This window comes from Martes martes, assembly GCF_963455335.1.
Source record: "Martes martes genome assembly, chromosome: 18".
Taxonomy (NCBI): Eukaryota; Metazoa; Chordata; class Mammalia; order Carnivora; family Mustelidae; genus Martes; species Martes martes.
The window spans coordinates 8,917,056-8,940,954 of NC_137906.1; the positions used below are offsets into that span (position 1 = coordinate 8,917,056).

Sequence of the window (23,899 nt, forward strand, 5' to 3'; positions counted from 1 at the left end):
CTGTACTGGAGGGTGGCCCAAGCCCTGTGGGCCCAGCCATGCAAAAGGGGAACCTTTACCTCTTTTACCCAAAGCCACTGATTGGTCTAAACTCAGTCCTGGACTGAGCTGGGATTCAAACCCCAGGAGCTCCAGCCTCAGAGCTCCCCATCTCTCATCACTGTGTGGTCCTGTCTTGTTGCATTAAATAATACGAGTCAGACTAAGGTAGGGAAGTGGAGAGCTGTGTAGGCTCAAGCTGCTTCTGCGACCCTCTTCTCCTGAGAACAATCACAAGCTTCCAGAAGAATCTCTTCCGAGAACTCTGCTCCTGACCCACCTCAGAGTAAATTGCTGACCTAATGTTTCAGAATCCCCTGTCATTCCTACAAAGACATTCTCCCTCAAAGTTAGGAAGTGGACGTTGACACATTACTGCTGAGTAACCATCACAGCCTGTTTCCCCAGTGTCCCCACAATGTCCTTTATAGCAGAAGGACTTCACTTGGTCACCGATTTTACATTTCACCTATCTTTAGTCTTTCTACTTCAGTCTGGGACACTTACTTCGTCTAAGTTAAGGCTTTTGTTAAAGAACAGAATTCCAGCAATCAAGTTGAAACCCTAATTGGCTTTATTAAGGGATTCATGAATTGGCACCATCCCACCTGGCAGGCAGGTAGTTGCTTCCAGGAGTGTACAAAATGCAGGGTTTTCTAGGAAGGAGGGTGGGGCAAGAAGTGCACAGAGGGAAAAGAAAGGATTGTTTCTGGTCAAGACACCTTCCTTCTGGCGGATGGACTTCCAGGGTTTCTATCCCGAAGATGACTCACCAGTGGCCACCAGGAAATTTCAGATGGACTGATAAAACGTCACCTTCCTGGGATAGGTTGAAACTCATTAGTCTTGGTTTGCTTTGAGGTGGGGCTGGGGGGGCAAGTGCCTCCGATCTGGGCTTGTTTTTTCTTTTTTTAAAATCACTTTCAGGACCTTGATTTTATTGAAGATTATACACTCGTTACAGATTAAGAGTAGATATTCTTTTATTTGGTTTTGTCTGATTTCTTTTGAGAATTTCTTGCAGGTTTGCCTCCCTGGTAAGACTATCCCAGAGGTGATGTTGAGATCTTCTTACCCCGTCCCATTGTGGACTCTTGACAGACCACCCCTATGTGTGGACATCTTTCTTACCTAGCTCGGGTTCTCACACCCATGCCAGGCTGCTTCTTCATGTGAATACCCTTTGCACCCTACTTAGTTTCTGATTTTTCTGATTTGGAGTCAGTGTGACTCCCTTCTCAGCCCCTGACCCCAAATATGGGGCTGCCCACCTGGGGCTGTGCCCCACCTATGGCTTTAGGGCTGAATTAGCTAGGAAGGGAGGCAAAGGAAGAGAAGAGAGGAGAAGAGAGAGAAGGGATGGGATGGGGAAGGAAACAGAAGACACCTGTGTAGCTCCTGATACCAGCTGAAATGGACAAATGCTTTTAGCCTTTCTGTCCAATGCACTGGCCAATCAACCGTCCCTGATTTGATGTTCATTGTGTCAGGGCAGTTGGGAGCTGAGGCTGGAACACAAAGTGAAAAGCATGTTCCCTGCCTATCAGAACAACAGGGCAGATGAGATGAAAACATGAAATCAAAAGGAATCATATAATACTAAGTGCCTCAATCGAAAGTTATAAAAAACACGTGCTCCACAACCTGTAGAATTAAATTGTGAATATGCTTTCTGAACCATGGGCAAAGTCACAGTGGATTAACTCTCACTTATCTTAATATATCACATCGGAGTTCTGAACGAGCTCCACCCACCCAGCGACTGTGATGGTCAAAACATTCAGTCACTGGCTCTCACTCCTCAGTTCTACGGATTTCCCCTTAACGTACACAAAGGCATTGGGTGGTATTTTTGTAAAGAGTTGTTGACTGACTGGCTCAGTGTAATATTTAATGTACAATATTCAAAATAAGACATGTGATATAAATGTCACTACCACGTGGAGTCACCACAGTAGTTCTTATCTCCATTAATGTTTGTTGATAAAATTGTTGAGGAAGTTTTATTCTTGATCAACGGTCAGGGGAACAGATGGCACTAACTGGGGGTAGTCTGTGTGAACCGGACAGGCTGAGTCTACATCTCTGGCACTTTTTAGCGACTTCCTTTACTCTCCACAATAAATGCGCCACACAGACACTGGAGAAAGCTAAACGAAGGTACAGAATCCCTAGTCATCCGTCACGGGCAGTACGTGAAGGCCATCTTCATTTCTGGGTTTTACTCCCAAAGTAAGTTGAAGTCTCTGGTGATCCGGGATCTTGAAGAACAAAGGGGAAGTCCTTAGGGAAAGTCAGGCTTTGTTTACACTCCAATCTCTTGGCTCTACCTTGAGAACAATGGGTTTTTCCAGTTTAACAGCCCCTTGAGTGCTCCTTTCCAGGTGAATCTACAACAGTTAGACAAGCATATGAGAACCAGGAATGAAGCCCTACTGACAACAAAACCAAAGGAGACAAGAAACATGAGGGACAATAATGCTTTTCAAACACGTAAATACTACTATTAGACTCATATATCTGGGATCTTACTCCTACTTTGTAAGCTGTCGAGACTGGAAGGTGGGAGGATGCATATGTCACTCATTCAGCAAATATCTACTGAGCACCTACTCCCTACCAGGCTGGGGATAAAATTTTGTTGGGCTTGTGGTCCTTTCACTTTAATTTTAAGTAAAAGGAACAAACGTTTACATTTTAAACCAGATTCTTAGGCATCATGTCAAAGCATTTTCAAAAGCAATACAGAGTAGGGGCGCCTGGGTGGCTCAGTGGGTTAAGCCTCTGCCTTCGGCTCAGGTCATGATCCCAGGGTCCTGGGATTGAGCCCTGCATCGGGCTCTCTGCTCAGCAGGGAGCCTGCTTCCTCCTCTCTCTCTGCCTGCCTCTCTGTGATCTCCATCTGTCAAATAAGTAAATAAAATCTTAAAAAAAAAAGCAATACAGAGTATATTTTGTGTATGTTCAAGCTTGCAAAGTAAACCCGAGTGGGTCTTACACACTTTAATATGTGGCCATCGTCCCTGCTAAAGATCCTGTCACGTCTCCCAGTAGCACCATCCATTCTTGATGGCAGGAGTTCTTCGTGAAGCATGATGGTTGTTTTCTACCATCTCCTGGCTCCAGAATATAAGGCAAATGGTGAGCTGCTGAAGACCCTACAGTGCTCTGAGTGAACCTTTAGCCCTATTCTCTCCCAGTGACTATCCTAAAGTGTGGAGGAGCCATAAGCAGAGTCACCTTCTAATGTCGGTTGACTGAAGGGTATGCAAATGCCTTGGAAGGTGAGAACTGCCACCCTGTGGGTGAACAGGAGCTTTCAGGGAGTGTCTGCCCCAGCTCGGGTGTGCCAGAGCCCCGCTTTCTCTCAGGGCTTAGACCCTCGTTTGTAGTCAGTTACTGCTATGCAGCTGCCCCAAAGCCACAAATAAAATGGAGACCAATTCCGTCTTCCTCCTCTTCTCTGAGGAAGTCTAATAAAGGGAAGAGTTGTATAATAAATGCACAAGTCCTAAAAGTAGGCCGTATTGTACAGCCCTGCTTGAGATGATTCAGAGGCAACAATTCTTTATGTTTTCCAGATCCTTCTAAAAATGTAACTTGTTATTTTCAAATTTTAAATGGCATGCTTGTATTTCCCCTGCAGAAAGACAGACGAGACACACACCCCCACACCAAGCCTATACACAAATGTCATTTGTTAAATTATTAAAATTAAAATTCTTTACAATTTGCACCCCAGGGCTCTCAATCAACTTCAAATCACTTGTGAACTTTACTGGATGACTATAACCCACTGGTGGGAATTTAAGAAAGGAATTAAATGAGATGCTAGAGTTAAAGATGCTCTTAGGTTCAAAGAAAACATAGAATGGAGTGGCTGGATTAATGACAAAGTGTTCAGCTTGGGGACTCCGCTGATGACAGTGGCCTGTAGTATCCTATAACAGAGCAGAGGAGGGAACGGGATCTGGTGCATGGGGAGGCTCCAGGGAGGGGCTTGGAGACTGACCAGGCCTGGAAGGATAAGAACAGATGGGAGGAGAGCGTGCTGAGCCTTCACAGAACTCGGACTGGGATGGAAAGGGAACACAGCCTGACTGGAGCCCAGCTTGCAGAAGGTGGGGCCAAGCACCCAGGATAGCCTGGATCATGGGAGTCCGTCACATCTGGCAGACACGCTTCACACCACGGATTCTCAACCTTGTTGAGAATCCATGGAGGCACTTTTAAAGCCACACTCTGGGTGAGCTATGTTAGAAAATCTCAGATGACCAGGGCATCAGGATTTTTATTGATTTTTAACAATTTCTCTTATTTAAATTCCAGTTAGTTAATGTAGTATAATATGAGATTCAGGTATACAACATAGTGATGCAACACTTCCATACATCTCCCTGTGCTCATCACAAGTGTACTCCTTAATCTCCATCACCCATTTCACCCTTCCTCCCACCCCCTCCCCTCTGGTAATCATCAGATTGTTCTCTATCATCAAGAGTCTGTTTCTTGGTTTGCCACCCTCTCTCTTTCTTCCCCTTTGTTTTGTGTCTTAAATTCCATACAAGTGAAATCATCTGTTTGTCTTTCTCTGACTTATTTTTTTTAAGATTTTATTTATTATTTATTTGACAGATAGATCACAAGTAGGCAAAGAGGCAGGCAGAGAGAGAGAGAGAGAGAGAGAGAGAGGAGCAAGCAGGCTCCCCGCCGAGCAGAGAGCCCGATGCGGGGCTCGATCCCAGGACCGAGATCATGACCTGAGCTAAAGGCAGAGGCCTTAACCCACTGAGCCACCCAGGTGCCTCCTCTGACTTATTTTATTTAGTGTAATACTCTCTAGCTCCATCCATGTTGTTGCAAATGGCAAGATTTCATTCTTTTTTAAGGCCGAGTAACATTCCATTGTATATATATGCTACATCTTCCTTGTCCATTCATCAGTCAGTGGACATTTGGGTTCTTTCCACAATTTGGCTATTGTAGATAATGTTGCAAGTAACACCAGAGTGTATGTCTCCCTTTGAATTTGTATTTTTGTATTCTTTCGGTAAATACCTAGTAGTACAATTGTAGGGTAGTACTATTGTTTTTGGTATTAATTTTTAATTTACATTGTAGTTAATTAACATATAGTGGAATACTGGTTTCTGGAGTAGAATTTAGTGATTACTCACTTACATATAATATCCAGAGCTCATCACAAGAAGTCCCCTCCTTCATACCTATCATGGTAGTCATATTTTTAACTTTTTGAGGAACCTTGATACTGTTTTCCAGAGTGGCTGCACCCGTCTGCATTCTCACGACCAGTGCAAGAGGGTTCTCCTTTCTCTGCACCCTCGCCAACACCTGTTGCTTCTTACATTGTTGATTTCAGCCATTCTGACAGGTGTGAGGTGACATCTCATTGTAGTTTTGATTTGTATTTCCCTGAAGATGAGTGATGTTGAGTATCTTTTCCTGTGTATGTTCACCATCTGTGCGCCTTCTTTGGGAAAATGTCTATTCCTGTCTTCTGCCCATTTTTTTAACCTGGATTATTTCTGTTTTGTTTTTTATTATGTTCAATTAGCCAACATAGAGTGAAGTACATTATTAGTGTTTGATGTAGTATTCAATGATTCATTAGTTGCGTATGATAACCAGTGCTCATCACCACACGTGCCCCCCTTAATTATTTTCATGTTCACTTTTATAAGTTCTTATATCTTCTGATATTAGCCCTTTATCAGATACATGATTTGCAAATGTCTTCTCCCATTCTGTAGATTGCCTTTAGTTCCGTTATTTCCTTCATTGTTCAGAAGCTTTTGATTTTGATGATGTCCAGTAGTATTTTTGTTTGTTTTCTTGTTTTTTATTTTTGTTTTTGCTATTGTACCCCCTGCCTCAGGAGACGTATGTAGAAAGAAGTTGCTGTGGATGATGTCAAAGAGATTTCTGACCATATTCTCCTGTAGGACTTTTTTGGTGTCAGGTCTCACATTTAGATCTTTATCCATTTTGAGTTTATTTTTGTGTATCATGTAAGAATGCAGCCCAGTTTCATTCTTTTTCATGTTGCAAAAAACAGCATTTTATAAACAGCCTGTGTGGAACACATTGTCTTTTTCCCATTGCTATTCTTCCCTGCTTTGTCAAAGATCCTTTGACCATAGAGTTGTGCAGTCATTTCTGGGCTTTCGAATCTATTTCACTCACCTGTGTGTCTATTTTTGTGCTACTGTCATTTTGTTTTGATCATTATAGCTTTGTAATATAACCTGATGTCTGGAATTGTGATGCCTCCAGCTTTGCTCTTCTTTTCAAGGTTGCTTTGGCTGTTTGGATTCTTTTGCGGTTCCTTTCAAATGTTAGGATTATTTGTTCCAGATTCGTGAAAAATGCCGTTGGTATTTGAAACACATTGCATTAAACATGTACATTGCTTTGGGTAGTATGGACATTTTAACAATATTTGTTCTTCCAATCCGAGAGCGTGGAAGTTCTTCCCATTTCTTTGTGTCCTCTTCAATTTCTTTCATCTCTGTTTTTATAGTTTTCAGAGTACAGGTCTCTCACCTCTTTGGTTAGGCTTATTCCTAGACATCTTAATTTTTGGTGCAGGTTTAAATGGGATTGATTCCTTGATTTCTCTTTCTGTTGCTACCTTCCTGGTGTATAGAAATGCAACAAATTCCTGGCATTGATTTTGTATCCTGCAATTTTACTGAATTCATTGATCAGTGCTAGCAGCTTTTTAGTGGAGGCTTTGGGTTTTCTATATAGAGTATCACGTCATCTGCATGTAGTGAGAGTTCAACTTCTTCTTTGCTGCCTTGGATGCATTTTATTTGTGTTGTCTGACTGCTGTGGCTAGGACTTCCCGTATTATGTTAAATAACAGTGATATCTGTGGACATCTGTCTTGTTCCTGACCATAGAGGGAAAATTCTCCATTTTTCCCTATTGAGGATGATATCAGCTGTGGGTTTTTCATATGTGGCCTCTTTATGCTGAGGTATGTTCCCTCAAAATGTGTCTTGCTGAGGACTTTTATCATAAATGGTTGTTGTACTTTGTCAAATACTTGAAATGATATATTTCCTATCCTTTCTTTTATTAATGTGGTATATCACATTGATTGATTTTCAAATACTGAATCGCCCTTGCAAGCCAGGAATAAATCCCACTTGATTGTGGTGAATGATTTTTTTTTTTTTAATGTACTGTTGGATTCAGTTTGCTAGTATTCATTGGGAATTTTTACACCATGTTCATCAGGGATATTGGCCTGTAGTTCTCTCTTTCTCTCTTTTTTTTAAAAAAAGATTTTATTTATTTATTTGACAGAGAGAGAGATCACAAGTAGGCAGAGAGGCAGGCAGAGAGAGAGGGAGAAGCAGGCTCCCTGCCGAGCAGAGAGCCCGACTCGGGTCTTGATCCCAGGACCCTGAGATCATGACCTGGGCCGAAGGCAGAGGCTTAACCCACTGAGCCACCCAGGCGCCCCTTTAGTTTCCTTTAGTGGAGTTTTTTTTTATCTGGTGCTGGTATCAGGGCAATGCTGGTCTCATAGAAGAGATTTGTGAGAAGAATAGGCATGATCTCTTTAAACATTTGGCAGAATTTGCCTGTAAAACCATCTGGCCCTGGACTCTGGTTTGTTAGGAGTTTGATTACTGATTCAATTTCTTTGCTGATTATTGATCTGTTCAAGTTTTCTATCTCTTCCTGTTTCAGTTTCAGTAGTTTATATATCGCTGGGAATTTATCCATTTCTTCCAGGTTGTCCCATTTGTTCGCATACGGGTTTTCATAATATTCTCTTATAATTTTTTAAAAAATTTCTGTGGTATTGGTTGTTATTTCCCATCTCTTGTTTGTGATTTTATTTATGGGGTCCTTTCTCTTTTCTTTTTGATAAGCCTGGCTGGAGGTTTGTCAATTTCACCAATTTTTTTTTTTTTTCAAAGAACCAGCTCCTGGTTTCATTGATCTGTTCTATTGTTTTTATAGTTTCTATATCATTTATTCCTGTTCTAATCTTTATTATTTCCTTCCTCCTGCTGGTTTTAGGCTTCATTTGCTGTTCTTTTTCTAGCTCGTTTAGGTTCTAGCTCCTTAAGGTTAAGTTGTTTATATGAGATTTTTCTTGTTCTTGAGATACACCTGTATGCTATATACTTCCCTCTTAGGACCGCTTTTGCTGTATCCCTAAGGTTTGGGGTCATTGTGTTTTCATTTTCATTTGTATCCATGTATTTTTTTAAGGTCTTCTTTGATTTCCTGGCTGACCCATCATTGTTAGTAACATTGTTTAGTCTCCATGTATTTGTGGTCTGTCCAAATTTGTTATTGTGTTTGATGTCTCTTCATAGTGTTGTGGTCAGCAAAGGTGCATGGTATGATTTCATTCTTATTGTATTTCTTGAGGCTTGTTTTGTGACCTAATATGTGATCTATTCTGGAGAATGTTCCATGTGCACTTGAATAAAATGTGTATTCTGCTGCTTTGGGATGGAATGCTCTCAATATATCTATTAAGTCCCTCTGATCTAGAGTGTCACTGATTCCAATGTACAAACAAGGGTTGAGAACCACAGTCATGAGAGTGTCTGTAAGTTGTGGTGGAGAAGATCATCCTTCAAAAGTCATGTCATGGGGGCGCCTGGGTGGCTCAGTGGGTTGAAGCCTCTGCCTTTGGTCGTGATCCCAGGGTCCTGGGATTGAGCCCCACATCAGGCTCTTTGCTCAGCGGGGAGCCTGCTTCCTCCTCTCTCTCTGCCTCTCTGCCTACCTGTGCTCTCTATCTGTCAATAAATAAACAAAATCTTAAAAAGAACCAAAACAACAACAAAAAAGTCATGTCATGATAATCACTGCATGTCAAGACTATGCACAACATGTTTTCTTCCTTTCAGTGGACTTGAGAGAAATTTAAAACATTGCTCAAGTTCAAAGGTCTGTGCATAAGCATGTCAAGCTATGTAACTCACTAGATGACCCTTATGGTTGAGTGGTCACAAACCACAGACATGGCACTCATGAGCTGAATAACGGTCACACATGACTCCAAATAGATTCTCTTGGCTGATAGAAAAAATTATTAAGGATAAATGACCCCTCCCCCCTGACACACACATATCCATTACTTATCTCTTACTTTGAAAAAAAATACTATTTATGTAGAAAGTAATCTCTCTGACCTGTGTTTCTTTACAAGGTTTGAAGGAGAAGTTCTGCAGGACTTTGACAAGGGCCAGTTTCATGCTCGTGGTCGCAAACCTCATCCCAATGCAGTTTCGGGGTCCAGCTCCAAAAGGCAGGTATGTATAAGGATTTATGCTGTCCTTGTTCTTCTTACTGAACCTGGTTCCACAATACAAGTAGGGAACACATTAGTGAAACACAGAAACCATAAGAGCTATACGTTTGGGATTTGGGATTCTTACCAGGACTATACGGGACACACTTTTGGGGGTTGGTGACGCAAATCTTGCTGTGCTGATTCTGTGGTGACAATAGTAAACTATAGATCCTATGCATTTCCCATACCCTACGGGACCATTTAGTCTCGCTGAGATGAGATGAATGCTGTTGAAAAGATTTGTCTTAAACACTAGAATTACATTTGGGATGGTGAGATGTTCACACCCTGAAAGGCAAGCAGGAAATGAGCCTGACTGAAGGAAAGGCAGCTTCCTGCCTCCACTCCCACTTACATTGGTCACATGCTCATGGAAAAAGAAAGTAGAGAAAATGCCTCCCATGACTGATTGATTGACTGACTGATTGATTTGACAGAGAGAGGGAGAGCATACAAGCAGGGGGTAGTGGCAGGCAGAGGGTGAGGGAGAAGCAGGCTCCCCACAGACCCTAGGACCATGACCTGACACTTAACCAACTGAGCCACCCAGGCACCCCACCCCCCATGATTTAAAGTTCTATTTTTCTCTTTTCATCCCTATCGTCTCCACTTGCACCTCCTCTCACTTTCAAAAACAAGTCAGAAGATTCACACGGGCATATGATGCTACTCTAGGGTCGTCAAACTCTCCGACAGGTATAATCAGTATAATCCCTGTCTATCGGTTTCATGAGAGTATAAATTCCTTGAAGGTTAATCCTATATTTTATTTAAAACTGATTCCTGAATATTTGATTATATTAAGGGAAAATGTGGATTTTGGAAAAGTGATAATGGCATTGTGGTGAGGTTATTTTTTAAAGTCCTTATGTTATGTAGAGCATTCTAGAATGATCGCAGATGATGTACATGTCATATGGGAATCAGATGAAGGATTACAACGGCATGTGGATGGGTTAGTGGTTGTTGGGCAGGTGACAGGCACACATGATGCATTAAAAGTATTTCATAGACGTGTGTCTCTAGGATATGCCTGTGTATGTGTCAAAAATGCTCCGTAGTAGCCTTTTTTAATATGTGGATTTCTTACTCTCTGGCCCAGTCCCTGAAACACATAGGTAAGCACTTCTTTTCATGGTTGAATGAATTACAGAGAAGTACCTGGAGTGCTCTCTGGTTTCTGTTTGAAAAGCGACAGGAGTGGGGACTGCTGATCTTGTGGGAACCACCAGGGTTCCTGGTCTAAAGAACAGACAACTTGGTCAATTCTGACTTCTTTCAGCAAGTACCGTGTGTAAACGTGATGCTAGCAGTAGGGACACCCCACAACAAGATAAGGCCTCTGCCATAAGGGCTTAGAGTCAGGGGCTTAAAGTCTAGATCTCTAAAAAGTTCACTCCAAATTTTGTTCACCGATAACAATGAACAGGAGGGCACCAACTCTTTTAAAGATTCAAGCTTTGCCCAAAACCAGACTCTGCTTTGAATTCCCAGAAGAGAAAGCTCAAGACCCCTCTAAGGAAGATGTCTCAGACAGATGGAGAACAGATGAGTTTGCTTTTAATGAAGCCCAGATACCAAGAGCTAGCACAGGACTGCAGCCACACATAGCATGGGACCTGTGTGCGCTCCTGAAAGTAATGGCCTTATGAATAAGAGGTCATGTAGCACTCAGGGCCTGGAGCTTCACAGAGTGTCACTGGTGCGTGGTGCCTGTGCTCTGCTGTTGTGTTTTGGCAGCTCTATCCTTCAGGCCGGCTATCTGTAGAGGCTCTCTTTGCTTGCTGTGGGCAATGTTTGGTCCCTGGCCTGAAAGTGGTGAGTTTTAAATAGGTGTGCTCTGATCTGCTTGTGAAATGAGACCTGACACCGACTCCACTAGAACTGAGGCTCTGTAGAACCCTGGACCACAGCCAGAGATTTATGTAAAACAGATACAAGTAATAGACCTAATGGAGAATTTAAAGCAACAATCATAAGAACACTCACTGGGCTTGAGAAAAGAAGAGAAGACATCAGTGATATCCTAAACAGAAATAAAAGAGTTCAAAAAGAATCAGAGATGAGCAGCCATGAGGCTGCTCCTCCTGTCAGGGTTGAGGACTCAGATCCACAGCATCTGCTCTCCCACTAAGGCCAGTAGGAACAGGGGCCAAGGTTAATAAACATGGAATGTGGGGGCTGGAGGGTGAATTCAGAGAGCTAGAGAGGACAGAAAAACTTAAAGGGAAAAAAGGCCTATTTCCTGAAAGATGATAGTGGTTAAAAAAAATAAGTCATATACATATAATCACACACAGAAATATAGCATGTTGTTTGTAGTCTAATGTTACATTAAGCAGTTCAAAACCAAAAATTATAATATCATCCTAATTTTTAGTAATCTATAGTACACAGAAAAATGTCCATAAGGAGATACATGATATTATTGATAATTTTAATATACTCGGTCTGTAGATGACTACAATTTTCTTCGTTTCTATCGTTTCTATAGTTTCTAAGTCTATAGCTTATAAAATATTGACAGCAAAGAATGATCATTTTGTAATAAGAAAAAAACTTCGAGGAGCACAAAGATGTCCAAATGAATAATTGTACAACCACATGCTTGTCATCTATATGAAGGAAATATCAGAATATTCTCCAGTGTGAGGGTGGGATCCCCATTCCAGGGTTCCCTGTACCTTTCAGGACGGAACTCCTCAGGCTCTGGCCAGAGATCCTCGTCTCGGTGAAGAGTAAAGACTGGCACCATCACCACTGTCCCTTTGGGAATGAACACACCACTGATCTCCACATCTTTCTCACAGACCCTCTCAAGTCTACCACCAATTGGATGTAATCTCAGAGTTTCATTCAACACCATGTCCAGATACTCCATCTGTACGAGGCCATCGTAAGTGGGTGGTGCCTGGAAGGAAACAAACAGATTTTGATACACTGAGATTTGGAATCAACATTCAACTCACTCTATACACTACTGAAGTGTTAGGGACACCTAAGAATCATGAATTTTGGTAAAGGGAATTTATGGACATTTTCATATCTACCATGTTCTTTGACCTGTTCAGTGGCTCACTGACATGTGTAGAGTAGGGACACAAGTCACAAGGGGAGACCGCTGGGACAACCCCCCAAACAGGGCCTAAAGTCCCTCTCACCACCATGTAGTAGTTATTCTTCCTCATGTAAACAAAAGTGATTAAAAGCCTATAACCCTTACTCTTACTTGGAATATGCTGAAGTCACTGTTTGCTTTTAAAAGAGGGCCCACACATCTGTACCAAGGAAAGAGAACGGACAACAGAAAAAATCCCCTATTCCACATAAAGTCTTCTAGTTGAAATATCCTGCTTCCTAGTTTTTGATTATCTATATAAAGTTTGGAGAGAAGCACTATATTATGTAAAAGGTCTATACATAATCTGGGGAGTAATGAGTTCTTCTCTAACACAAATATGAGAAAAGAAGAATAAGATTAGACGGTACCACGGTACACAATTTCAGTTCTAGGGAAAGATGTAAAGGAACAAGAACCCTACCCTCAGCCCCACCCTCTGTTGCTGGAAGAGTCTCATAGTTGTTGCGTCAAGGTTGACAATAACCAAGTAAGCCGCTCCAGTCCCAGAGGCCAGGTGTCTTCATAAGCAGAGAATTTCAGTTTGCGCAGAGGTCTGAAAACTGTGGGCAATTGTGTCTATTGCTTGGTGTTATATTTAAGAGCCAATACTGTAGGAGTTATGAGTTCCATCAGGATACAGGCAACCTGGTTTGTAGAGCTTGGGTTTTTCACCACTAGGTATGTGATGTGAAAGAAAGTTATGTTATGTCTCTGTAGCTCAGTTTCTGACTTGTTACGTTGAGCTAATTAGAGTTCACCCTTCAGAGGGTGCGGGGCATAGACACTTACTGCTCACCCAAGATCCATGTAGGCCCCCATAGTTCCCAGCCCACCTGACCTTAGGGGAAACCACTTTGCAAATGGGCTGTGATCTGAGGATCTGTATGTCAGTTTGGGGCCAAATACTGGAAAAGCAAGTGAGCAAAACTCTAGTTTTTTGTTCTCCGGCCAACATAAAGTCTTCATGTTCTAGATAATGCTGGTATAAGAAAGCAGAGCCTCTTTACCCTGTATCACTGAATACTCCCATCCTCAACTAATACGATCGTGAACATGGGAATATGAGTCAAAAGTAAACTTTTGCTATGTAAACCCACAAGATTTGAGGGTTCTTCTGTTACTAAGGCATCACAGAGCTCATCCTGACCTCCCTCCTCAGGTATGACCTGCTCACCTTACTGGGGAAAGTCGCATCAATCTCCTCCTGTAGTTTCTGCTGGACATCAGGGTGAGTGGCCAATTCATATGCCAAGAAGGAAAGAGCAGTGCTAGTGGTGTCGTAGCCAGCAAAAAGAAAGGTCATAGACTGGGCCACGAGCTCCAGATCAGACAGAGCTAAGAGGAGAAGAAAGACATTTTAGCTAAAGCTGGTGAATGAAAAACATCACAGTTCAGATGACAAGAAACCCAAATGAAACTCCCAGATCCCTTGGGGGAAAATATGTAAAAGCAATTCGGAATCAGACTAGGAGTGGTTTGCACTCTGATATCTATGCTACAGAGCCAGAAAGAGGCAAAAGTTGTTTTGATCTGCTTATTCCCCAGGATTATAACTATTTTTGGCCATCTGCTCCTGCTTATGCCACCTTCTCCACCAACACAGGTGGCTAATTTCAGGAGATGGCATTTCTGTCTCACATACGTAGTGTTATCCATCTATCTCTGAAGAGTCCTAAAAGTACCTTAGCCATAACACAGGCTAGTATTCTTCCCTGGGAAAAATTTACATTCTTCTACAGCTTGTTATTATTATTATTATTATTATTATTATTATTATTTTGAGAGAGTATGCAATGCTAAGGCCTAATTGTCAGGAAAATTCAATGAACTTTTATCTAAACATTTTGGCAGGAACTTAGAACAATATTGGGCTACAGAAAAACTTTTGTCCAATGTGTGCTCCATGGACCAGCAGCATCAACAGCATCCGGGAGCTTATTGGAAATGCAGAATTTCAAACCTCATCCTAGCACAATGGAACCAAAATCCGAGCTTTCACAAAATGTGATGAGATGCATGGATTATATCTTCGGGAGGAATCTGGTAATAGAAGACCTGGGGCCCACTACTCTTCAAGTGGATGATCTCAGATTATGTACAGAAACTGTAACACAGACTAGAAGCTAGAAGAGGGGAGACTGATGCCGGGTAACTAATGCCATTAAAAGAGCATAAGAAGGGACCAGGGAGGGAGACAAACCATAAGAGACTCTTAACCTCAGGAAAGAACCTGGGGGTTGCTGGGGGGTTTTGGGTGGGGGGACAGGGTGGCTGGGTTATGGACATTGGGGAGGGTATGAGCTATGGTGAGTCCTGTACATTGTAAGACTGATGATTCACAGACCTGTACCCTGGGGCAAATAATACACTCTATGTTAATTAGAAAAAAAAGCATAAGAAAGAATGAGTCAATAGAAGGGTACTGGCCAGCATGAAATACAGAGAAACAGAATTCAGTGAGTAGATAGAGCAATGCTCATTCAGTCAGGCCTGAATGTCACCTTCCTTAGTGAATGGCTCCACCCTATATGTAAGTTGGCCTATCTAATTTTCTCCTGGTAGAAACTAAACTGCCCAGGCTCTAACCTATTTGATTGGAACTGGATTAGGACCTTTAGATACTTAGAGCAGTGAAATGAACAAAGCACCTGCAACAAACATGAAATTCACAACTAGAAACAACACAGCAGAATTGTAAGAAAGATCTACAGATTTCAGATTTTCAGTGATACTTTCTGTGATGTCACTGTGGATAAATTCAACTATCCTAACCTCCTCAACCTTTCCTCCTTTAGCATGGACCCAGTGACATTCAAAGTTTAGATCTATACTGCTCAATGTGGTGGCCATTTGCCAGATGTGGCTATCTAAATATAAATTTTAATTGATTACATTAAACACAATATAAGATTCAGCTCTTCAGAGGCACTAACTACAGGTCAAGTGCTCAGTAGCCACATGTGTGCCACGGTCACTGTACTGAACAGGGCAGATATAGAGTATTTCCTTCATCACAAAAATTTCTTGAACCAAACACATAGATAGATAGAGGTAGATGTATACATAGGTATAGATATATTTTAGTGATGTGATAGAGTAAGGCTGTCCTTTTTCTCCAGAATCAATTGTTAAATATATAGGAATTTTGTGAGACGGTTGTGAAACCTTGATAGCTTGAAGTTAACTATGATGGGAATGTTTCTGTCATTGAAAGAAATGATAAATCAAGGCTTTTATTTGGGAGACAGAGAGCATGTCTACAATCACTGGTTATGGAGATATAAAGAAATATTTAGGTTTATCATTCCTGTCTAATATATATTTGATGTGATTAGCCTGGTTCACTGAGAGGATCTAGAAAAAAAAAGCAACCCTAACAGCAATGAGCGCGGCTAGATCCCAGGTTTTGGTTTCTTCTTTTTTTTTTTTAACGTTAAAATTCATTCATTTATTTTACAGAAAGAGAAAGCACACACATGTGTGCTAGGGACAGAGGGAGAGAATCTCCAAGCAGATTCCCCGACGAGCCAAAGCCAGATGCGGAGCTTGATCCTATGATCCATGAGATCGTGACCTGAGTTTAAACCAAGAGTCAGATGCTCAACTGACTGTGCCACCCATGCATCCCAGAGTTTGTTTTCTAAATACCATTCTCACTAAAAGGAAACAGAGCTCCTTGAAGTAATGGCTGATTTCAAGGCTCATCAGGGGAAGTAAAAGGGAGACCTGGAATGTCTTATGTCAGAAGCAAGAAGTGCTCATAAAGTAATCTGTGAAAAGGACACAGGGGACTCTATGTACTATAATGGTAGATATGCACCATTACAAATTTGTCAAAACTCACAGAAATACCACATCAACAATAAATCCTAATTTAAACTATGGACTTAAATGGTAATAATGTGTCATTGTACGTATACTGATTGTGACAAAATTACCACATGCGGAGAGATTTTGAAAGTGGGGGTGGCTGTGTGCAGGTGGAAAATATTGGAAATCTCTGTGCCTTTCACTCAATATTGCTTGAATCTAAAACTGTTATTAAAAATCTACTCAAAACAAAACAAAACAAAACAAAAACCCCAAAAAAGAAAGAAAAGAAAAGAAAAAGAGAAAAAAGAAATGAAAAAAGAGAAGAAAGCACACAGGATCTCACTTGCAAGGGCTTCCAATGGACAAACCTGAGCGAATTTGAGGATCCTAATAAAGAATGATTTAAGAAACTAAGTTAGCAATATATGAGATCATACTGACATAAATAAATTAATGAGAGCGAACGTGAAACTCCCTTATAATGGACTATCACCCATAAATGTAGAAGAAATGATGGAATTAGAAAGTCACCATTTTGAAGCCATTATAGGAATAATGGTTTCAGTTAAATACCATCCATGGATGATAAAAGTAGTAGATGAATGTTTGAAGAAAAACACAGTATTTACACAGTCTCAAAGGCATCTTGCACCAGTCACTTCTTAATTACAAAATGAAAAATAAAACTTTATAGTACATTAAGGTAGTGAACACAAGTTCAACCAAGTGTTCCAGGTGAAGGTCACCAACACTGGGCCCAAGTGCCTCCTGATGTGATAAAAGACTTGATGCAAATTTCCAGGTAGAGGTTCCTATTCAGAGGGTCTGATTTGACCAGATAATTGACATTGGAAGGAAGCTCCCCAAAAGCTCTGATGTAGACCAGACCACTGTTTGCCGTGTTTATGGCTGCCCTTCAAGTACCGAACAGAGTTGCGGCTGCATGCTTCTGGAAAGTGGTTCTGGCTACCATTTGTATCTGAACATTTGTCTTTCTTCAATTTGCAGAAATTCCATCTGCTAAAATCTTCCTCCACATCTCAGAACCACCCCTTGCCTCTGAACCTCCCCATTGCTGGCCCTCGGAAGCTCTCCTTGCTCACCTTTATGGGTGTCTGTTTCTTTAGAATTCTGGGAGTCAATCATCAGTTGGAGAAAATCCACTCGGTGCTGGAAGTAGAAAGAGAAGTTTCAATGATAAAATGTCACTTATGAAGTCAGAAATAAATCAGGGGTGCGGTATCTAACTTCTTTCCTGAGAATATTGCCCCTTTATGGCCAGAAGTCTGAATAGTGTTGTCTGAATCATCAGTGAAAAAAAAATCCAGTTATGAAACTTGCAGAGCAGAATGTTTCTCTGATAGGAATCCAGCCATCACGTCCAACTGATTTTTGGTCCTTGCCCTCTCTGATCTTCAGCTCGTCTGGTTTTTGAACACAGCTTTCTGGCCAAAGAGTTGTCTGCTCCCTCTCCTGTCATGCCTGGTTCCTCAGGAGAAAGTCCCTGACTTCAGTTCTTTTTTTCTCCAGCTTCAATTCTTAATGAATGGCCACATAGATCAATCCCCTGACCTCTGCTCAGTCCACCAGCAGCCTCTGTGTCAGCATCTTCCAGTGCCCCACACTTCCAGAACTCTAGAATCTTCAGTGACATCCTGAGGCACCCAGCCCTGTACCCCTGTCCTACATACATCCTTGTTCTGGCTGTCAGGTCTCAGGAAGGCAAAGCGGGCTCAGCCATCTTGCAGTCTCCTGCCCCTTCCAGACTATCACAGGTTCAAATTTAACACAGACACCAAGTGTCTGATAGGAACTTCACTGGAGAATGTCTGAAGTAAAGGCTTGAAATTGAAGGGATTTCTGCCAATATAAGATATGGCAAAATTATACTACCCAGAAAATGATTTTTACATGGTGATTTTTATCCTTTGACAATTTATTGAGGGGAAGTGGTAGTTTTTCTCTCAACAAATTTTATGCAGTGACATACTAATTGCCATGCTTATTACTAATTTTAATTGTTGTCTCTTTGGCTCATTTGCTTATTTCCTTCCCTCAACCTCCACCTTCTTCATTCTGCCCAAAATGATAGAACTCTTCTGATCTGAATACTGCAGTTCTCTATCCACCTTAAAAAACACATAGAAGAGCACACATCAGATGCACACAGCTCAATTATCAAAAAGTAAAATACTGCATGTTAACGATCAACAGATTTACCTTTTGTTCATCTTTGACACGAGTTTCTTTCATCCTTTTTACAGATTTTGTAAAAAAATCAGTAACACTCTTCGGAAACACAGAGATATTGAATATTTCAAAAACCGGGGTAAGGAATGGAAAGAGTACTGTAAGGAAAAAGAACAACGGAAAGCACAATGAAAATGGAAAATTTACCCAGAGCAATTATAATTTGGTCTATCAATTAGAAAAGCAAAAGACACAATGAGTTACTGAAACTAGGAGTCATTCCCTCTATGACCTTTCCTCCAACTTTCAAGCCAAGGACTAAACCGGTGCAAATCATACGTAAGGGCCACCACTACAGTAGTGAGATCAGCAGCCTCTTGGATATCTCTGGAATGACTAAAGGAACAGGAGAACATTCCTGGATCTCTTAGCCTTTTATCTTTTGGACTAGAGCCTCTTGGGATAAACCAGACCATGATATGCTACTTCAATTAATTGTACCATTTAAGAAATTGTTGTAAGAATGCAAATAATGCAGAGTATGCCCTTCAACCACAATAGAATAAAATTAGAAATCAAGAATGGAAAGAACATTAGGAAATTCACAAGTATGTGGAAATTAAACAAGACACTCCTATATAACAATGCTTCAAAGAAGAAATCAAAAGGGCACTTAGGAATTCCTTGGATACTGATAAAATGTGTATGATATACCAAAACTCAAGGGATGTAGCAAAAGCAGTTACCAGAGAGAAAAATTGCTATATGTCTACATTCAAAATGAACAAAGATATAAAATCAACAACCTAACTTTCCATCTTAAACATGCTGAAATAATAAGACCAAACTGCATATTAAGCAAGAAGATGGAAGCAAATAATAGAGACAAGAGGAGAAACTCATGAAATGAAGAATAAAAAACAATAGGAAAAAAAAATCAAGGAAACCAAGGCTGATTTCTATCAAAAGACCTTTAGCTAGATGATCAAGAGAAAAGGAGAAAAGATTCAAATTCTATCATCTGAAATGAAAGGGGAGATTTGTACTAACATTAAAAAGGTTTTATTTTTCTTTTTTTTTTTTTTAAAATTTTTTTTTTTAATTTATTTATTTGTTAGAGAGAGAGAGAGAGCGAGCACAGGCAGACAGAGTGGTAGGCAGAGGCAGAGGGAGAAGCAGGCTCCCTGCCGAGCAAGGAGCCCGATGTGGGACTCGATCCCAGGACGCTGGGATCATGACCTGAGCCGAAGGCAGCCGCTTAACCAACTGAGCCACCCAGGCGTCCAAAAAGGTTTTATTTTTCATTAAAAATTTTTTATTTTATTTAAATTCAATTAACTAACATATAGTATATTATTAGTTTCAGAAGCAGAGATCAATGATTCATCAATTGCATGTAATACCCAGTGCTTATCACATCACATGCCTTCCCCTTAATGCCCTTTACCCAATTACCCCATCCCACCACCTACTTCCCCTCCAGCAACCCTCAGTTTGTTTCCTGTAGATAAAAGTCTCTCATGGTTTTTCTCCTCCCTCTCTGATGATTTCCCATTCAGTGTTCCCTCCCTTCCCCTATGATCCTCTTTGATCCATAGAATCCATAGGATCCCCTATGATCCATATTATATTCCACATATCAGTGAAACCATATGATAATTGTCTTTCTGTGATTGACTTATTTTGTTCAGCATAATACCCTCCAGGTCCACCCATGTCGATGTAAGTGGTAATTATTCATCCTTTCTGATGACTGAGTAATATTCCATTGTATATATATACCACACCTTCTTTATCCATTCACTTATCGATGGACATCTTGGCTCTCTCCACAGTTTGGTTATTGTGGACATTGCTGCTATGAACATTGGGGTGCAGGTGCCCCTTTTTGTATCCTTTGGGTAAGTACCTAGTAGTACAATTGTTGGGTCATAGGGTAGCTCTATTTTCAACTTTTTGAGGAACCTCCATACTGTTTTCTAGAGTGTCTGCACCATTTTGCATTCCCATCAGCATTGTAAGAGGATTCCCCTTTCTCCACAGCCTCGCCAACATCTGTTGTTTCCTGATTTGTTAATTTTAGCCATTCCGACTGGTGTGAGGTGGTATCTCACAATCATATGGTGGTATCTTGTACTACTACGAACAAGAGCATGCTAATAGATTAGGTAGCTTAGATGAAACAAAAAAATTCCCAGGGAGATACACACAGGAAACAGACATAAAAAAGTAGACAATCTTAAAGACAAGTAAAACATTGAGTTAGTAGTGAAGAAACTCTACTACCAAATATTGAAAGTAGAATCAACACCAATTCTGAACAAATCCTTCCCCAAAGAGAGGAGGACATAGTATTTCCAGACATACTCTATGAGAGAGGCATTACCCTGATACTAAAAACAGACAAAGGTATCATGGCAAAAGAGAACTATGGACCAATGTATCTTATGACACGGATGCACAAACCCTCAGCAAAACGCTAGCAAACTGAACCCAGCAACACACCAAACAAAGGAAGGATATACCATAACCAAGAGGGGTTTATCCCAGCAATGTCAGTTTGTGTAATACACTATATCAACAGAATAAACAGAATAAAACACAAAAACAACATAATCATCTCTATAAGTGTGGAAAAGTATTTGACAGAAACGCAATACCCTTTTGCAATAATTACACTCATCAAACTAGGAATAGAAAGGAATATTCTCAGTCTATTAAAGGGCATCCATGAAAAGCTCATAGCTAACACCATACTTAACAGTGAAAGACTGGGCATTTCCCCCTAAGATTAAAAACAAAACAAGGATTTGCCTTGTTTTAGTGCCTATTGCTACTTCTATTCAACACTGTACTAAAGGTGCTAGCTGGGGAAGTAGGCAAGAAAAAGAATAAAAGACATTTGTATAGGAAATAAAGAAGTAGGGGCACCTGGGTGGCTCAGTGGGTTAAGCCTCTGCCTTCAGCTCAGGTCATGATCTCAGGGTCCTGGGATCGAGCCCCGCATCGGGCTCTCTGCTCAGTGGGGAGCCTGCTTCCCTCTCTCTCTGCCTGCCTCTCTGCCTGCTTGTGATCTCTGTCTGTCAAATAAATAAATAAATAAAATCTTAAAAAAAAAAAGAAATAAGAACTAAAACCATCTGTATTATCAGATAACATGATGTTGTATACAGAAAATCTGGAGGAATGAACTAAAAATCTTTAGAACTGATAAAGTTTAGCAGGGTTTCAGGATACAAGATCCGCATACAAAATCAATTGTATGTCTATATGCTGCAATGAACAATCCAAAAGTGAAATTAAGAATAAAACTCCATTTAGAGTAACATCGAGAACAATAAAATACTTAAGGATAACTTTCACAAAAGAAGTGCAAAACTTATGTTCTGGAAACTACAAAAATTGTTGAGAAAAATTACAGAAGATATGTAAATGGAGAAACATCACATGTTCACGGATCCGAAACCGTAACATTGTCGAGATGGCAAGATTTCCTGAATTGATCTACAGATTAATGCATTCTGTTGTCAGAATCCTAGCAGGGTACTTTGTAGAAATCGGCATTCTAAATTTAAAATTCATAGGGAATTGTAAGTGACCCAGAATAGCCAAAAACAGCCTTGAAAAATGAGAAGAATAATGTTGTAGAACTCCAGGTTCTCATTTCAGAACTTACCACAAAGCTATGATAATCACGGTAATGTGGTACTGGCACAGAGATAGGAATACAGATCAGTGGACCTGAATTTAGACTCCAAAAATTTACCTATGTGTTTTTGGTCAGTGGAATTTTGAGAAGGTTTCTGAGACCATTCAATGGAGAAAGACAGTCTTTACAAAAAATGGTGCTGAGACAAGAGGATAGTCACATGCAAAAGAATGAAGTTGAATTCTTACCTTATACAAAAATGAACCCAAAAGGAATCAAAGACCCAAACATGAGAGCTAAAACTACAAAATTCTTAGAAGAAAACTCAGGCGTGTTCATGACCTCAGATTTTGCAATGAATTCTTAGATATGACACCAAGGCGGTGGGTATTATGGAGGGCACGTATTGCATGGAGCACTGGGTGTGGTGCATAAACAATGAATTCTGGAACACTGAAAAGAAATTTTAAAAACTTGGCCAACAAGCATATAAAAAGTGGTTCAACCTCACTAGCCATTAGAAAATGCAAAACAGGGGCACCTGAGTGGCTCAGTGGGTTAAGCCTCTGCCTTCGGCTCAGGTCATGATCTCAGGGTCCTGGGATCAAGCCCCATGTTGGGCTCTCACTCTGCCTGCCTCTCTGCTTACTTGTGATCGCTATCTGTCAAATAAATAAATAAAATCTTTTTTTGAAATAAATAAAATCTTAAAAAAAAAAGAAAATGCAAAACAAGAGCACACCCACTAAGGTGGATCATTAAGGAGACATCATTTAAAAAGACAGAAAAGTGTTGGCCAAGTGTTGGAAAGGACAGAGAAATCAGAAACTTCACACTTTACTACTGGGAATGTACAATGGTGTAGCTATTATGGAAAATAGTTTGGCAGTTCCTTATTAACTTAAACACAGAATTAACTACATACCTTAGCAATTCCACCCCTGAGTACATTCTGAAGAGACCTGAAAACAGGTAATCAAGCAAAAACCTGTGCGTGAATGTGGATAGCACCATTATCCACAATAGCCAAGAGCTGGAAACAACCCAAATGTCCATCAAATGATGAAAGGATAAATAAAATGCAGTATGTCCTCAAAATGGAATATTTTTGGCCATAAAAAGAAAGAAGGTACTGATGCATGGTGCCACATGGATAAACCTTGAACACATTACACTAATGAAAGAAGGCAGCCACAAACATCAGATGTTCTATGGTTCCGTCTCTGGGAAGAGTCCAGGAGAGGCAAATCTATTAAGACAGAAAGTAGATTACTGGCTGCGTAGGACTAAGGAATGTAGGTAGTGATAGTAAAAAATACAGATTTCTGAGTTGACAACAATGGTCTAACAATTGACTATAGTAATAGTTGCTCATATTTTTGAATGCACCAAAACCATTTTTTTTTTCAGTTTGAGTTTACAGATATACAGTATTATACAAGTTAAGGTATACTGAATAAGGCTTTGACATACACATATCAAGAGATGATTACCACAATAACATGTCCATCATCTCATGTATTTACAAAATAATTTTTTTTTATTTTTTTTTTATTTTAATAAACATATAATGTATTTTTATCCCCAGGGGTATAGGCAAAATAAAATTTTTTAATCCTTGTGATGAGAACTTCTGGGATCTACTCTGGTAGCAACTTTCAAACACTTCATACAGCTGTGTTAACTATACTTATCCTGTTGTATATTACAAGCCAGTACTTTTTTATCTTATAAC

At 40.5% G+C, this 23,899-nt stretch overlaps 1 protein-coding gene across 7 annotated transcripts in view; it reads right to left on the reverse strand.

Annotated features, from left to right (window-relative positions):
• Positions 1–591: 591 nt before the first annotated feature.
• The window catches only part of LOC308359174 (cytochrome P450 3A12-like), a 73,023-nt gene continuing 49,715 nt past the window's right edge, over positions 592–23,899 (reverse strand). For all 7 annotated transcript variants that reach the window (XM_080829946.1, XM_080829940.1, XM_080829942.1 and 4 more), the window contains 6 exons: positions 18,546–18,673; positions 17,429–17,495; positions 13,687–13,847; positions 12,076–12,302; positions 9,231–9,393; positions 592–2,429 (listed from right to left, as the gene is read on the reverse strand). In XM_080829946.1, the coding sequence (XP_080686072.1) occupies positions 2,334–2,429; positions 9,231–9,393; positions 12,076–12,302; positions 13,687–13,847; positions 17,429–17,495; positions 18,546–18,673 (842 nt within the window). In that variant the 3' untranslated portion in view covers positions 592–2,333. The remainder of the gene's footprint in view (positions 2,430–9,230; positions 9,394–12,075; positions 12,303–13,686; positions 13,848–17,428; positions 17,496–18,545; positions 18,674–23,899) is intronic.